The sequence below is a fragment of the Pristiophorus japonicus genome, chromosome 7 (assembly GCF_044704955.1).
Source record: "Pristiophorus japonicus isolate sPriJap1 chromosome 7, sPriJap1.hap1, whole genome shotgun sequence".
Lineage (NCBI taxonomy): Eukaryota > Metazoa > Chordata > Chondrichthyes > Pristiophoridae > Pristiophorus > Pristiophorus japonicus.
The window spans coordinates 17173260-17190724 of NC_091983.1; the positions used below are offsets into that span (position 1 = coordinate 17173260).

General features: G+C 48.3%; 1 protein-coding gene across 1 annotated transcript in view; it reads right to left on the bottom strand.

Moving 5' to 3' along the window:
* The window catches only part of LOC139267082 (collagen alpha-1(XIX) chain-like), a 679874-nt gene that overhangs the window by 289618 nt on the left and 372791 nt on the right, over nucleotides 1-17465 (bottom strand). The window contains exons 16-17 of the mRNA XM_070884859.1: nucleotides 5195-5218; nucleotides 161-205 (exon numbers count right to left, since the gene is read on the bottom strand). Of these exons, the coding sequence (XP_070740960.1) occupies nucleotides 161-205; nucleotides 5195-5218 (69 nt within the window). The remainder of the gene's footprint in view (nucleotides 1-160; nucleotides 206-5194; nucleotides 5219-17465) is intronic.

Sequence of the window (17465 nt, forward strand, 5' to 3'; positions counted from 1 at the left end):
TGGTGAAACCTCTAGGGTCATATCCAATCATAATTGGTAACCCAATGTCCAGGGGTCACAGCAACAATATCACACAGATAGATGGATGCATTGATCAAGTCAAACATCTAGACAGAGACTTGCAGAATATTGTAGCGTAAAACATTGTAAATATACTCACCCTTTCTCCTTGTGCTCCTGGTAAACCATAGACACCAGGTTCTCCCTGTAAAAATATTGGTCAGATTTTTAAAAAATCATTTCAGGACTAAAAGGGTTAAATTATGAGGACAGGTTGCATAGACGAGGCTTATATTCCCTGGAGTATAGAAGATTAGTGGGTGATCTAATTGCAGGGTTTAAAATGATTAAAGGAGTTGCTAGGGTAGATAGAGAGAAACTATTTCCTCTGGGGGAGTCCAGAACAAGAGGGCATAACCTTAAAATTAGAGCTAGGCTATTCAGGGATAATGCAGCAAACACTCCTTCACACAAAGGATAGTGGAAATATATTTTCTTATTATTATTTCTTAAGCTACAGATTAGCCACGATCTAATTCAATGGCATAACAGGCTCGAGAGGCTGAAAAGTCGACTCCAGTTCCTATGTTCTTTCCTGAGAGTGTAGACTCACAATTAATATCACTAAAGCGAAACCTTTATAATGGTTTTCACCAGATACAGTGCACACCTCTGTCATTTAACCCGCTTTTGCCTAATATAGTGGTTAGCGACCCCACGATGTTTTAAATCTTTCACGACCACTGGATGTCCCAAAGTGCTTTACAGCCAATGAAGTACTTTTGGAGTGTAGTCATTGTGGGAAACGCAGCAGCCAATTTGCACACAGCAAGCTCCTACACACAGCAATGTGATAATGACCAGATAAACTGTTTTTGTTATGTTGATTGAAGGCAAAATATTGGCCAGGACACAGGCTCTTCTTCAAAGTAGTGCCGTGGGATCTTTTACATCTACCTGAGAGCACAGACAGGGCCTCAGTTTAACATATTATCTGAAAGATGGCACCTTCGACAGTGTAGCACTCCCTCAGCACTGTACTGGAGTATCAGCCTAGATTTATGTGCTCAAGTCCCTGGAGCAGGACTTGACCCCACAACCTTTCGAACTCAGAGGGGAGGATGCTACCCACTGAGCCACTGGCTGACATCTGCAATACTCCTTATGGTCCTGACCCATACAGAGCAGCAAAACACCACATGTGACCCTCGGACTATTCCAGCTGTTGGAGGCTTCAGAATTGCTCCAATTGGCCTCAGCCTCCTTGGGTCTGGGTTCCTGCTCCTGACCGTTGCTCGGAGAGCCCTGCAGGGGAAGAAGGCGAGGAACATTCTCACCATTAGCGGTGGTGGACAATGGGCAGTCGTGGACTGGCCGCCCGTCGTGCTGCAGTGGGAAGGAAAATCGCAACGGATGGCCGATCGGCCAGTACCGTTCACTGCCACCGCCGAAAGTGAAAATCTCCCCACATGGCTGGCCAGGCGTGTATGTGTATGGATGTCAGGCAAGGGCAGGATTGTGCTCAGCTATAATACTTTTCATGGTCACGTTGCCAGGTTCATAAAATGAAGAATGACTACCAGGATGAGGTATCAGATATTGGATATCAGAATTCCTCTCTCGACAAGGGAAGGCTGAGGAGGTGACCTAATACAGTTCTTTCAAATGATGATAGGTTGGATTTAGAGACGATGTTTCCATTTGTGGGGAGACCAAAATTAGAGGCCATAAACATAAGATAGTCACTAATAAATCCAATAGGGAATTCAGGAGAAACTTCTTTACCCAGAGAGTGGTTTAGAATGTGAAACTCACCACCACACGGAGCAGTGGAGGCAAACTGCATCGGTGCATTTAAGGGGAAGCTAGATAAAAAAACATGAGGGAGAAAGCAATAGAAGGTTATGCTGATAGTGTGAGATGAAGAGGGGTGGGAGGAGGCTCGTTCAGAGCATAAGTGTCCGGCGTAGACGAGTGGGCCAAACGGCCTGTTTCTGTGCTTTACATTCTATGTCATTCTATGTAATTCACACCCTGGCATGGTTTACATTCGTCAGGGCAGGAAGGGATAAAAGAGAAGGAAACTGGGCCAAAAATAAAAAGGTCATGTGATTATTTGATCAATGTAAAAGTAGTAATTGCATCTCCACTGTACAGCAATACATGGTGCGCTGTGATTCGCTGCACAGTGGCATCCGTTTCTGAAAATGAACGAGGGAGGGAGAAGTTGGCTGAGCCTGGATCAATGCCATACATCTTGTATAGCACCAAGGTTGCCAAATGCCATGCTCTATTTTTACGGATAGTTGTGAGGAGTTTTGCTGGCGTGTAAGGCTCAGTGCATTAGCCTTTCAGCTCTTGAACACACACACATTATTTAAGGCAATTTTGGCACTCCTTCGGTAACTAGAGCTGAAAAATAATAGTGCGAGACTTGACTTCAGACCCGGTGACTTCTCACGCTCGGCCTATCAACTCTTGGCCCTGCTCCCTCTCTCACAATGCTCTCTCCCAGTTGTTTTCCTCAGGTTTCGCCATTATCCTCACAAGTGTCACTTGATGACCGGTATTTTTCCTTCTCTTTTCTACTCTCACCCCATGTAAACAATGGTCTTTATTTCCCTTCACTCAGCCTTCAAAATTGCCTGTTTTTAAATTGTCGTGGTGAATGTTACCATTTTTTGCACTCCTGGAGCAGAGCTTTGCACAATGGAAGCCCATTTTTTTTTCAATTCGTTTAAAAAAAAATGTTTTTCTCACTTTTCAAAGAGACAAGTTTTGTTCCAAAAACGTGCTTTAATCAACTTCCCATCAATACATATTTGCAGAAAAAAAGGAAAAGTCTCCGCGCCTGGGGGCGGGATTTCTATGGTTTGTTTCTTATATAAATGACGATTTTTTTTTTTGTTTTACCATCAACGAAAGCAACTCCGGACGGCTGTAAATTGGAGCTGGCGGCCTGTCAATGGGACCGGACCATTAATCGCCGATGCTGCCCGCCCATAAGCCCATTATCTGGATTTCAGGTACCCGATTCGCAGTCTCAATTAATGAATGGAAAAATCACAAGTGGGGACACATAGGGGCCGAAATTGCCCACTGCTGGGAACGGGCAGCATCTACCCTGTTTCTGTTGTATTTTCCGGCACGGTGGATGTGGCCTCTTGAGCGAAATTCTACTCTTTGGCTTTTTTTTTTCAGCGGACCGGCAGTTGGCCATAATGGGGGCGGAAGTGCGGCGGTAAGCGGAAGTTTGCAGTCTAGAAGGGCGGAAGCTGGGGGGCGGGTGTAGTGGCCGTCGCTGTCAGTAATCCTAGTAGCGTTGATGACGTCATCACGGTGCCAAGTCACTGCAGATCTCCCCTTCACTTAAAGGGGAGAGCCCGTGCGAATTTTTAAGTTCGGTCCGCTGGACCACTGGGGAGGGTTTCGGCTGGGCCAGCGGCCTGGCACCCAAGAGGGAGTTCTTTGAGGATGTAACGGACATGGTGGATAAAGGGGAATCAGCAGATGTCGTGTATTTGGATTTCCAGAAGGCATTCGATAAGGTGCCACATAAAAGGTTATTGCACAAGATAAGAGCTCATGCGGGTTGGGGGGTAATATATTAGCATTGGTAGAAGATTGGCTAACTAACAGAAAACAGAGAGTCGGGATAAACGAGTCATTTTCAGGTTGGCAAACTGTAACTAGTGGGTGCCGCAGGGATCAGTGCTGGGGCCTCAACTATTTACAATCTATATTAATGACTTGGATGAAGGGACCAAGTGCAATGCAGCCAAATTTGCTGATGATAAAAAGATAGGTGGGAGAGCAAGTTCTGAGGAGGACGCAAAGAATCTACAAAGGGTAAGTAAGTGGGCAAAAATTTGGTGGATAGAGTATAATGTGGAAAAATGTGAGGTTATCCACCTTGGTAGGAAAAATAAAAAAGCAAATTATTATTTAAATGGGGAGAGATTACAAAATGCTGTGGTGCAGAGAGACCTGGGGGTCCTTGTACATGAAACACAAAAGGTTAGCATGCAGGTACAGCAAGTAATTAGGAAGGCAAATGGAATGCTGGTCTTTATCGCAAGGGGATGGAGTATAAAAGTAGGGAAGTCCTGTTACAACTGTACAGGGCATTGGTGAGACCACACCTGGAATACTGTGTATAGTTTTGGTCTCCTTATTTAAGGAGGGATATACTTGTATTGGAGGCAGTTCAGAGAAGGTTCACGAGGTTGATTTCTGAGATGAAGGGATTGTTTCATGAAGAAAGTTTGAGCAGGTAGGGCCGAAACTCATTGGAGTTTAGAAGAATAAGAGGTGATCTTATTGAAACGTATAAGATTCTGAGGGGGCTTGACAGGGTAGATGCAGGGAGGATGTTTCCCCTTGTGGGAGAATCCAGAACTAGGGGGTACAGTTTCAGAATAAGGGGCTGCCCATTTAAAACGGAGATGAGGAGGAATTTTTTCTCTCAGAAGATCGTGAATCTTTGGAATTCTCTACCCCAGAGAGCTGTGGAGGCTGGGTCATTGAATACATTTAAGGTAGAGATAGACAGATTTTTGAATGACAAGGGAGTCAAGGGTTATGGGGAGCGGGCAGGGAAGTGGAGTTGAGGCCAAGATCAGATCAGCCATGATCTTATTGAATGGCGGATCAGGCTCAAGGGGCCAAATGGCCTACTCCTACTCCTATTTCTTATGTTCTTATATACTATCCTCCTCAATGTTTACTACATTTTTGAGTTTCATGTCATCTGCAAACTTTGAAATTATGCCCCGTATACCCAAGTCCAGGTCATTAATATACATCAAGAAGAGCAGTGGTCCCAATAACGATCCCTGGGGAACATCACAAAATACTTCCTTTCAGTCTGAAAAACACCACGAGAGATTACTGCTGTTGAACCTGAGACAATATCTTGTGCAGACCTGATACACCCTGATCCATGGGAGCTGAGGCCAATGTTATTGCCCTACATGTGATCAGCCAACTCAACACAGACTAGGGATTGATGATGAACTCTTGCTGCTCCAACGTGTCTCAGCGGCTCACTTGGTGAGCAGCAATAAAAGTATTTGCAACTTTTTTGGTGATCTTAAAAATCAAACTGCTGAAGGCAGTTGAAAATATTTTGTTATTTTGAAATTCTTTCGCCTATTCAAAGCAGACATTTCTACGGTTGGCATCAAATACTTACTGGTTCTCCTTTCTGTCCCTCAATCTGTAAAAGATACAAAGGAATTGATTAAACGTGAGGTAGATATGTGTCTATACATTCACATTTTGGTGGAATTACAGAATTACCAGAGATTAGTTGTTGCTATTTGTGCAGACTGTAAGATGCACTGCAGCAACTTGTCACGGCTTCTTCGTCAGCACCTCTCAAATTGTGAGATCTAGCACCTCGAGGGTCAAGGGCAGCAGGTGCATGGGAACACCACCACCCGCAAATTCCCCTCCAAGTCACACAGCACCCTGACTTGGAAATATATTGCCGTTCCTTCATTGTCGCTGGGTCAAAATACTGTAACTCTCTTCCTACCAGCACTGTGGGACTACCTTCACCACACGGACTGCAGCGGTTCAAGAAGGCGGCTCACCACCACCTTCTCAAGGGCAATTAGGGATGGGCAATAAATGCTGGCCTTGCCAGCGACGCCCACATCCCATGAGCAAATTTTTTAAAAGACTGTGAAGAGTTTCACATGACAGATACAGGTATTGGGAATTCAGCTACGGAGATCAGCCTCTTGCATGATTTACAATTCTTTAATTTAAAAAAATGGAAAAACGTATACGGCATGCTGACCTCTGACCTAAATTCCTGACTCCCATCGTGTGAAGATCCATGCTGGGAGCACTAATTCATAAAATTTATCCTAACAAGATTATAAACATCCGCTGTTGCTACTCTTACTTTTTTTAATCCAATGCATCCCTCTTAAGATCCACTCTTACCTACGGCAGGCATGTAGGCTAGGGAAATACTGACTGCAGCTTTCACATTTGGAGGTAGGGTTGGCAATTCCTGGAGGTATCACCGCATGACCTCCCACCTCAGATCATCCCACCCCCACATTTCCGTCATTGGTCAACTGGAACAGGAAAAGACTCTTTTGTTACCCAACTAGATTTACTTGACCGTTAGCGAAACAGTCTTTCTTCCCCCTCTACAATCTTTTAATAACAACTTGTATTTATATAGCACCTTTAACGTAGTGAAATGTCCCAAGGCGCTTCACAGGAGTATTACAAGATAAAAACTTTGACACCAAGCCTCATAAGTAGAAATTAGCGCAGGTGATCAAAAGCTTGGTCAAAGAGGTAGGTTTTAAGGAGCGTCTTGAAGGAGGAAAGAGAGGTAGAAAGGCGGAGAGGTTTATGCAGGGAGTTCAGAGCTTGGGGCCTAGGCAACAGAAGGCACGGCCACCAATAGTTGAGCGATTATAATCAGGGATGCTCAAGAGTGCAGAATTTGAAGAGCACAGGTATCTTCGGGGGTTGTGGGACTGAAAGAGGTTACAGAGATAGGGAGGGGCGAGGCCATGGAGGGATTTGATAATAAGGATGAGAATTGTGAAATCGCTTAACCGGAAGCCAATGTAAGCACAGAGATGATGGGTGAGCAGGACTAAATAATGAAAGTGTTCAAAGAAAATGAAAACAACAACATTTTATTTCAATGCCCCAATGATTTTTCTCCAGGGCTGTTTGCAGCAGTATCCTGGAGATTCATCTCAAATTCCTGGAGGCCCCAGGCAATCCTCGCGGGTCGGCAACCCTATTTCTGGGGGTGGTGGGGTTGGAATACTCGGCAGATCCCAGTTTCAAGCAGAGTCTGGCCCATTAAGACCAGACCTATTAATTTCGGTAGGAGGGAACCATGGGTGGATCTTATGTCTCAGCTCCCTCGTTAAGGGGGCGGGGGTATTTGGGCATCTCCGGGAAATATTCTCCATTGCACATTTGACAGGCCTCAGTGGAACTCACGCCAAGCCGACACCCAGCGTCAAGTCCCTTCGAGGTGTTGGAAAGGCCCCCAAAACCTTCACTAGAGTTGAAAGAAACAATTTTTTTTTCCTTCGTCCCATTTGGGTCTCCGGAAGACTCAACTGCTCCTTATAAGGCTAGTTCACCTCGAGCTGGGGCGACTCCCACTGATCCAGCCTTGCAGGCACTGCCGTCCGGGCCACAGCTGTGTAAATCACTCCATCTCCAGAATTTGGAAAGGAATCTTCCGCCTTGCGCTGACAGAGCGGATCTCGTGAAATACCCAGGGCGTAGAATTTAAAGAGGATTTCATCACTTAAAAAAGCCCACGTGCAAAACCATTTTGCAGAAGGCAAAACTAAATTTATATGGTCCCTTTCCTTCCCTCTCCGCCATCTTTGAAACGGGAATTTTCTCAGAGCTGCTCCCAGCCTGTCGCCGTATCCTCACTGCCAGTCTGGCGGGGAACCTTCACTTATGTGCAAAAGCAGAACTTCCACCGCATGCCCCGGCAAATTCCGGCAGTGGAGAAAATTCGCCCTCTAGGTTGAAGGACCAAGGTCTTTAATGCACGGCACCTCCGAGGTTAAAACAGAGAGAAGGTGAGTTGAATCACAAAGTTGGAAGATGCCAAGTTTGGACTTCAAAACCCAGGTCAACATTTTGCACAGCCTTCATTAAGCGGTCTGCGTATTTCCATCATTGCCTGTTTAATTTGAGGATTTGCAATGTGTAGAAGGAAGTGAAGAGCACAGGAGTTAAAGAGTTCCACGGTTTTAAGATCCAAGGAAAGAATGACGCAGAATAGGAGATGGTGCAATAAAAGAAAGATTTGTATTTACACAATGGCTTTCCCGATCTCAGGATGTCCCAAAGACGCTTTACAACCACTTTTGGCGTGTAGTTGCTGTTGTAATGTAGGAAGCACGGCAGCCAATAGCACACAGCAAGCTCCCACAACCAGCAATGTGATAATGACCAGATAATCTGTCTTATTTGTTGGTTGAGGGATAAATATCAAACAGGACACCGGGTAGAACTCACCTGCTCTTCATCGAAATAGCGCTATGGGATTTTTATTACGTCCACCTGAGAGAGCAGGCGGGGGCCTCGGTTTAGCGTCTCATCTGAAAGACAGCACCTCCGACAGTGCAGCACTCCCTCAGTATTGCACTGGGAGTGTCAGCCTGGGTTTTTTGTGCTTAAGTCTCTGGAATGGGACTTGAACCCACAACCTTCTGACTCAGAGGTCAGTGATTTGAAAGCAAGACAGTGAGGTCTAAGAATGTGTTTGCTTACCGGCACCCAGGCTGCTAAGCTCCTATTGACCGAGTACAGCACGGGCAGCGCTTCCCGCGACCTTCAGAAGAGTTAGCGCTGCGCACTCTAGCGCCACCCACTTGGGGACGTCAACGAGTGCGCAACGCCCCCGAAGTACCATGGTCGCGAAATTGAAGGCTTTCTCCTGCCGTAGCGCCTGGCGCTAATTCCGACAGGGAAAGCAGGCGGCACGGAGAAGCTGCCGTCGCGATAGTTACGCGGGTGAGCAGGTGGGTGTTTAAAATGGAATTTATTTGTCCTCCCTTGGCTTTTCTTTAACTTTTCGGGTGGTCCAGCTGACCTCATCTTTAGGCGCTGGGATGCCAGTTTCCGAGTGCCAGAACTTCAGCAGCGCTCCCGCGACAGCGCCCCAGGAATCAAGGTTAGCGCCCTCAGAGGGTTAGCGCTCCACTCCCCTTTTGGGATGCTAACAACCAATATTCCAGTTGGAGGCGCTAAACATCGCCCGGCGCTAAAGTTAGCGACCAGGCGGTGTCACCGCCTCAAACCGGGCCATAACAATTTTTAGTCCTCAGTCTTGATCTCAACACAATAGGGAGCTGGAAGAGTGTGTCGGGACACCTCCTCTGACATAACAGTGTTTATAGCCCACTCACTAATAGAGAAAGCAGTAAAGAACCTCTCACTGTTGCATACTGCCAGGCTTACCTGGCTGATTCCCCACACAGTGAGTTGCTGATCAGCTTGAGGGAGGGAGATGTGAAATATGGGTGATTGTATTCAAAGGACATGCAAATCATGAAAATATACTATTCAATGTCATCTGCACCCTTACAATGTTGGTTGCTGGTGTGTTCCTATTGGTCAGGGTTGCTAGGATTCATGGCCAGCATCTTAACATTTAAAGAGCTGCTGCTGTCTATGCAATTGATTGCATGGCATAGACGGCAGTGGCATTAAAACAAAAAAATCATTCTGGGACCAGGCTAAAAAGTCACTGGCCACAGTATGCTCTTACAATACAACAGCGATTACAGTTCAAAAATACTTCTTTGTTACCTCTAGACTTGATTGCTCCAACGCACTCCTGGCTGGCCTCCCACATTCTACCCTATGTAAACTAGAGGTGATCCAAAACTCGGCTGCACGTGTCCTAACTTGCACCAAGTCCCGCTCACCCATCACCCCTGTGCTCGCTCACCTACATTGGCTTCCGGTTAAGCAACACCTTGATTTCAAAATTCTCATCCTTGTTTTCAAATCCTTCCATGGCCTCGCCCTCCCTATCTCTGTAATCTCCTCCAGTCCCACAAACCCCTCCTCCCCCCCCCCGCCGCCACCCCGCCCAAGACGTCTGCACATCTCTAATTCTGCCCTCTTAAGCATCCCTGATTATAATCGCTCAAACATCGGTGGCCGTGCCTTCTGTTGCCTAGGCCCCAAGCTCTGGAACTCCCTGCCTAAACCTCTCCGCCACTCTATCTCTCTTTCCTCCTTCAAGATGCTCCTTAAAACCTACCTCCTTGACCAAGCTTTTTTGCTAATTCCTTGCGCTAATTTCTACTTATGTAGCTCGGTGTCAACTTTTTAAAAATCTGCTAATAATCCTGTGAAGCGCCTTGGGATGTTTCACTACGTTAAAGGTGCTATATAAATACAAGTTTTTGTTGTTGGGAAGCGCTTTGGAATGTCCTGAGGTCCTGAAAGGCGCTAGGTGAATGCAAGTCCTTGCTTTCAGGTACCAAGCAGCCCGTCACACTCATTTTGTCCTTCAATCGCCTCACCCCCACCCCCCCTATAGTGGGTTCCTTCACCAAGGTGGGAATCCTGCCTAACTGATGCGGATGACCACGACCCTGAAAGTCAGCACGTCGTGATGGAATTCAGCCCACGCAGAATGCCCCAGCCCATTTCTCTGTCGTGGTTCTCAAATTAACTCAATGTTGCTATAACCGCTGCGAATCAAAATAATCAAGAGAGAGAAACACCAAGAACACCCTTTGGAGTAAAAGCCTGCAAATATCGAAGCAGAGACATAAAGAGCGATTGTGCATTTTGTCAGAGTTTTGGGCTACTTAACATATAACTGGCTTGACACTGGTCTGTACAAGTTCTTTTTTGTTGGATAGTTCAAAGGTTAAGTATCTGGGAGGTCAGAGGGCAAAATAGTTGTTGAGCCCTCAGCTGAATTGAGATGTCCAGTTAGTCCTGACTTGTCAATGCCAACATCGGCCAGGCATAGTTCAAAATGAACACCGTATCTCGTCAGTTCCGTAGCTGTGACAAAAACATTTCGGGTTCCCAAAACATCTCACTTTTATATTTTATTTTAAAATCTTCTTTGAAGTTGCGAAGACTTTAGCAGGACTTCCCATTTTTTTTCAATCATAACAAAGTTGCAAAAAATCTACATTTACCAAACATTCCAGCTGGTGAAATGTCAGATTCAGCTGTCCTGAATCTTTCAGCCTCCTGATTGACCAGCTGAATTCCTCCTCTTGTGGCTGTGGCTGTGCACAGAGGTTGCTCCCAGCTTCTTGCTAAAGCCCTCAGTGCCCTACTGTTCGGACACAGCACAGCGCTGCAAAGATGCAGTTTGACAACGGTACCGGCAAAAACGCAAAGGAATGTTATGCTCGAGCGGTCCAGCTGTCACTAGGCAGGCCGGAGATTGGGCCAGGGTTGGGCTCACCTGAAAAGGGCTTGCATCTATCTGGGTGGATTATGTTATGTGAGAAGTGAAAAACTATCAATATGGAGCGCCAGAGAGCAGTGTGTAATTCACTGGAAGTCACGTCGTTCTGCTGTCATTTCGTTCCATTAGCATTCTGCTAGTTGAGCTGCTTGGTCCAGATACTTTATTGCAATTGCTGCCAAACTGGCCTCTTAATGATCCCAAAGGAGCACGAGCAAAGGGATTTGAATGAATATCTCATCAGGCAACAGTTTCTGCAGCAAGCAGATAGACAAATTCACGATTAAAATATGAATTACAGTCCACAAGATTTAGAGAGCTGCCATCAGGCATGAAGTGAAATGAAACAACCGGTGTAATCCTAAAAGCTCGTGTACTCCAGTTCCTGTGCTGGTCACATGCTGAACGGCCCGGGGGACCAGCAGAGCTCGCAGCGGACGCTTGATCGGGAAGTTGGAGGCCCACAGACCCTGATTTTATTTAGGAAATACTGGGGCTGCGGGCCTACGATTATGACGGCCGGTACTCGCTGCGAGCACAGGGCCAAAATCCATTGGGTTCCTGGCCGCCCCACTACATCCAGCACCCGTCATTGGCATTTAACCTTTGCTGCAGTCAGCGCTGGAGGTCATGATTGGGCCGAGCCAGCCAGGAGGTCAGGTTCACGGATGTTTAGCTTCAGCTTCTTCTTTCAAACAGTTTTCTGCAACTGCCTTGCTCTCTGTATGTTATAGTTCATGTCTATTATCTTGGTGTCATTTTTTATGTGATTATGCCTCTATGAAGTGCATTGGGACATTTTTCTACATTAAAGGCGCTATATCAACTCAAGTTGTTGTTATCTTGGCTCCTCAGCATTCCCCTTTAAATTTCTCAGGTTCCTTCTAAGTTCCTTTCTATTTACCCTTTCTTTCTTTCGCCTAACTTTACATAAAAAAAGAGTTGCATTTATTTAGCACCTTTTACGACCACTGGACATCTCAATGCTCTTTACAGCCAATGAAGTACTTTTGGAGTGTAGTCACTGTTGTAATGTAGTGATAATGACCAGATAATCTGTTTTTGTAATTATGTTTGACGGACAGATATTGGCCATAACACTGGGGATAACTCCACTGCTCTTCTTCGAAATAATGCTGGATCTTTTACATCCACCTGAGAGAGCAGACGGGGCCTCGGTTTAACGTCTCATCCGAAAGGCAGCACCTCCGACAGTGCACACTCCCTCAGCACTGCACTGAGAGTGTCAGCCTAGATTTCTGTGCTCACGTTGCTGGAATGAGACTTGTGGTGTATGCTGACTATGTGTAGTCACTGTGAGATTGTATGGGATGGAGACTTGCTTGCCTGATGTACTATCGGTGAGGTTCACACTTGTACATGCATGCTGGCACCACTGGAGGGTGCAGCTGGTGGAGACCGGGGGTTTCCTGCCCTGGTGGCAGGGCCCTATATAAAAGGCTGCACACTATGCTTGCATAGCACTCTGGAGTTTGGAATAAAGGACCAAGGCCACTACAGTTCAAGTACAACACATTGTCTTGTGGAGTCATTCATAAGTACATTATAGACATAACAACTGGCGACGAGAATAAAGACTTTCACGCGATCATGGCTACCTATGGCACACTAAAAGGCTTTGCAGAGGCTGATGATTGGGATGCCTTCACAGAAAGACTTGAGCAATATTTCGTGGCAAACGACCTGGCAGTGGAGACGGACACACTGGCGGAGAAGCACAAGGCTATACTGCTGACCAGGTGTGGGCCCGAGGTCTACCGCCTCGTCAGGGACTTGCTGGCACCCACGAAAGCCAAGGATAAGACATACGATGAGCTGACTGAACTAATTCGCGACCAACTTAAAACAAAGGAGAGCATCCTCATGGCCAGGCACAGATTCTACACGCACCGCAGAACTGAGGGCCAGGAGATTGCAAAATATGCTGCCGCCCACAGGAGACTTGCGGCACCGTGTGATTTTGGCACATACCTCAACGAAGCATTGCGAGACATCTTCGTTATAGAAATTGGCCACGAGGGTCTCCTTCACAAGCTACTATCTGCCGACAGCCTGAAGAAAGCCATCGGCATCAGTCAGGCATCCGTGGCCTTGACCTGCAGCACCAAGCAAATCATTCAGCCTGTGGACTCAAACCTGACAAGTACTGTACACAGAATGGTGCCTTTCACAGGCAAGACTGTAGAACGTGGCTCTGCCCAGGGCAGAGAGCACAGACCTCAGGGTTCCAGAACTCAGAGTCCGCCGAGGAGTGCTAGTCGAGTAGCACCATGCTGGCATTGCGGAGAAAACCATAAGGCTCACCATTGTCGATTTGCTGAGTACGTATGCGGAGCCTGTAACCTCCAGCGCATTTGTAAAAGAAATACGGCTCACCATCTAGCGGAAGAGTCAGTAGGTGACTTTAAATCCAGGGAGTATGATGATTTGGCCAGAGAGGCAGCTCAGCCCCAAGAAGAAGTGTATGGAGTGTATACCTGCACCACCGATTGTCCTCCAGTGAAGATGGAAGTCGTGATAAACGGCGTTCCAGTCTTCATGGAAGTGGACACGGGAGCGAATCAGTCAGTGATGAGCCAGGATGCCTTCGAGAGGTTATGGAACAAAAAACGACCCGAGCTGGTCCCAGCACAGGACAAGTTGCGCACCAACACCAAGGAGTCGATCCCAGTCCTTGGTAGTGCCGATGTAAGTGTAATCCATAATGGCGTGGTGCACAAGTTACCTCTGTGGATTGTTGTAGATGATGGTCCAATGCTACTCAGAAGAAGGTGGATGGGGAAGATCCAGTGGAAATGGGAAGACCGCTTCACTCCAGCAATCGATGTCCCCCGTGCTCAGAGGCAGAGCAAAAGCTCATCTTCGCTTGGGCCAGGCACCAGAGAACCGACTAGCGCAACATCTGAGGCACAGACTGTCCATCACGACTGCGTTGCAATGATCTGACCGGAACGATCTAAAAATACCTTCCCGGCTCCAGTGGCAGGACTTCTGAGGAGGAAGATCACACTCGCAGGTACTCTTCCAGCGTTTGTGGCAGAATCACGGAAGAGAAGGATCAAGGCAGTCGACCTCGAGGGCAGAGGCAAGATGGCGCTCCTGCTGTAGCAAGGAGCAGCGTGGCTGAAAAAAAAAAGCTGGCCGCGGCAACATCACTAGGTGCAACGTTGAGGCGCCAATACGTGGGGTCCAACAAAGGATTTGATTGGGGTAAAGCCAGCAGGGTTCTCTTAAAGGAGACCTGCAACCAACTGAACTTAAAGAGACAATGTATACATGGCAATCAATGTAACAAACCGATTAAGATTGTGAACAGAATGTTGTTGCGAGATGTCGGTATCAGTCCTAATATAAAGAACAAAATGTTGTTGTGCGATGTCGGGAATAGAGTGTCCCCTAGAGCAACAAGTGAACGAATTCGGGAGGGTAAAGGCACGGAGCCTGATACCCTGCCCCAGGTCTATCCCACGCTGTAGGCACCCGATGGCACCATTCGCCACGGACCTGGAAATGAAAACGGCGCCAATACACGCAGTTGGCCGCCGTTGCTCACCACTCGGAGGAGACGGCGCAACCCCCAGACCCAGTCGCTACCTCGGCCATGTCCGGGAGCGTAAGATCAGGACCAACGAGTTCCCCAAACGGGACCTGGAACAGCCAGGTTTCCAACACCGTGAGTGAGCAGGCAGAAGACTCTGCAGCCCTCAAAGGAGGACAGGGAGGCCACACACATCTGTGGCTCTGCTCACCACTAGGCAACGGCAAAGGCCCTGAGTCCTGGCTCGGTGCTAGCAGGAAGCACAGTGCCGCCATCAGACGACTGGGACCCCGTCGGTTGCTGTGGAACTAGCGTCCTCGCATACCTGTAATGCCAACTCAGTACTGACCATGACTGAACCATGAATGCAATCCACACAATCCTGGTGCACGACCATAAAACGTAGCGAATGTAAGTCACGCAACCTAGGTGCCACAATACAAACTGAAAAAAAATGTTTTTTTTCCCTTTCTTTGTACTTGCACTGTGTCTGATCCTGTGTGTTGGTGTGGCAGGCCAGCTGCATGACCTCGCTGTGGGGGGGGGGGGGGGAGGAAATGGATGTATGTAGCCTAGAAGGGCTGAATGGCCTACTCCTGCACCTATTTTCTATGTTTCTATGTTTCTATGGACGCACACACGTATCGTACACCATGCTTGCATAGCACTCTGGAGTTTGGAATAAAGGACCAAGGTCACTACAGTTCAAGTACAACACATTGCCTCGTGGAGTCATAGAAACATAGAAAATAGATGCAGGAGTAGGCCATTTGGCCCTTCGAGCCTGCACCGCCATTCAATATGATCATGGTTGATCTTGCAACTTCAGTACCCCATTCCTGCTTTCTCTCCATACCCGCTGATCCCTATAACCGTAAGGACCACATCTAACTCCCTTTTGAATATATCGAACGAACTGGCCTCAACAACTTTCTGTGGTGGAGAATGCCACAGGTTCACAATTCTCTGAGTGAAGAAGTTTCTCAGTCCTAAATGGCTTACCCCTTATCCTTAGACTGTGACCCCTGGTTCTGGACTTCCCCAACATCGGGTACATTTTTCCTGCATCTAATCTGTCCAGTCCCATCAGAATTTTATATGTTGCTATGAGATCCCCTCTAATTCTTCTAAACTCCAGTGAATATAAGCCTAGTCGATCCAGTCTTGCTTCATATGTCAGTCCTGCCATCCCGGGAATCATTCTGGTGAACCTTCGCTGCACTCCCTCAATAGCAAGAATGTCCTTCCTCAGATTAGGAGACCAAAACTGAACACAATACTCAAGGTGTGGCCTCACCAAGGCCCTGTACAACTGCAGTAAGACCTTCCTGCTCCTATACTCAAATCCCCTAGCTATGAAGGCCAACATGCCATTTGCCTTCTTCACTGCCTGCTATACCTGCATGCCAACTTTCAATGACTGATGTACCATGACACCCAGGTCTAAGAATGGCTCCTTCCATTTTTCCATTTTCAATTTACTTATTTCCAATTTTAATTTTACCTGGTGGAGGACCAACTGTAGGAAGTTAGCTTCTTGATAGTGTACCATGTGATTGAGGCCAGGAGCTATGTCAGGCTTTATCTGATATGAAGAAATATCACTGCTCCAATATAAATACATATCTGTACACATCTATCCATAGATGTAAAGTCATTCATAAGTACACTATAGACATAACAGGACTTGAACCCACAACCTTGAGGAGTGAGGGTGAGAGAGAGGTTGAGATGGGGGAGAGAGAAGAGGAGAAAGGGGAGAGAGGGGATGGGAGAGAGGGGAAAAGTGGGGGCAGAGAGAGGGTGAGAGAGAAGAGAGAGAGGGTGAGAGAGAGGAGTAGAGTGAAATAGGAGGGGAGAGAGGGGGCAGAGAGGGGAGGAGAGAGGGTGAGAGAAAGGGTGAGGGTGAGAGGGAGGACAGAGAGGGTGGAGAAAGTGGAGGGAGAGAGGAGGGAGGGGGAAGGGGAGAGGGGAAATGGTGAGAGGGAGGGGGAGAGAGGGTGAGGGTGAGAGGGGGGAGAGAGAGGGTGAGAGTGAGGGTGAGAGTGAGAGGGGGAGAGAGAGGGTGGAGAAAGGGAAGGGAGAGAGGAGGGAGGGGGAAGAGAGGGAAGAGAGAGGGCAGGAGAGAGAGGAGGGGAGATGGTGAGAGGGTGGGGGAGAGAGAGGAAGAGGGAGGGAGAGAGTGGGGAGAAGGGGGACGGGAGGGTAGAGGCGGGGGAGAGAGAGGGGAGGAGAGAAGGGAGATGGTGGGAGGGTGGGGGGAGAGAAGGCGGGGAGAGAGAGGGGAAGGGAGAGGAGAGCGGTGAGGGGAGAGGTGAGGGGGGAGGTGGGGAGGAGAGAGGGGAAGAGACAGGAGGGGAGAGAGAGAAGGGGACAGAGGGGCGAGGCGGGAGGAAAGAGAGAGGGAGGTGAGAGGGGAAGGGTGAGAGAGGGAGAGAGGGGAGGGGGAGAGAGGGGAGGGGGAGAGAGGGGAGGGGGAGAGAGGGGAGAGAGGGGAGAGAGGGGAGGGGGAGAGAGGGGGGGAGGGGAGAGAGAGGGGGAGGGGAGAGAGAGGGGGAGGGGAGAGAGAGGGGGAGGGAGAGAGAGGGGGAGGGGGAGGGGTAAGAGAGGCGGGAGGAAAGAGAGAGGGAGGTAAGAGGGAAAGGGAGAGGGAGAGGAAAGGGAGGGAGAGGAAAGGGGGAGAGAGGGGAGGGGAGGGGGAGAGAGGGGAGGGGGAGAGAGGGGAGGGGGAGAGAGGGGAGAGAGGGGAGGGGGAGAGAGGGGAGGGGGAGAGAGGGGAGGGGGAGAGAGGGGAGAGAGGGGAGGGGGAGAGAGGGGAGGGGGAGAGAGGGGAGGGGGAGAGAGGGGAGGGGGATAGAGGGGAGGGGGAAAGAGGGGAGGGGGAGAGAGGGGAGGGGGAGAGAGAGGAGAGAGAGGGGGAGGAGAGGGGGAGGGGGATGGGGG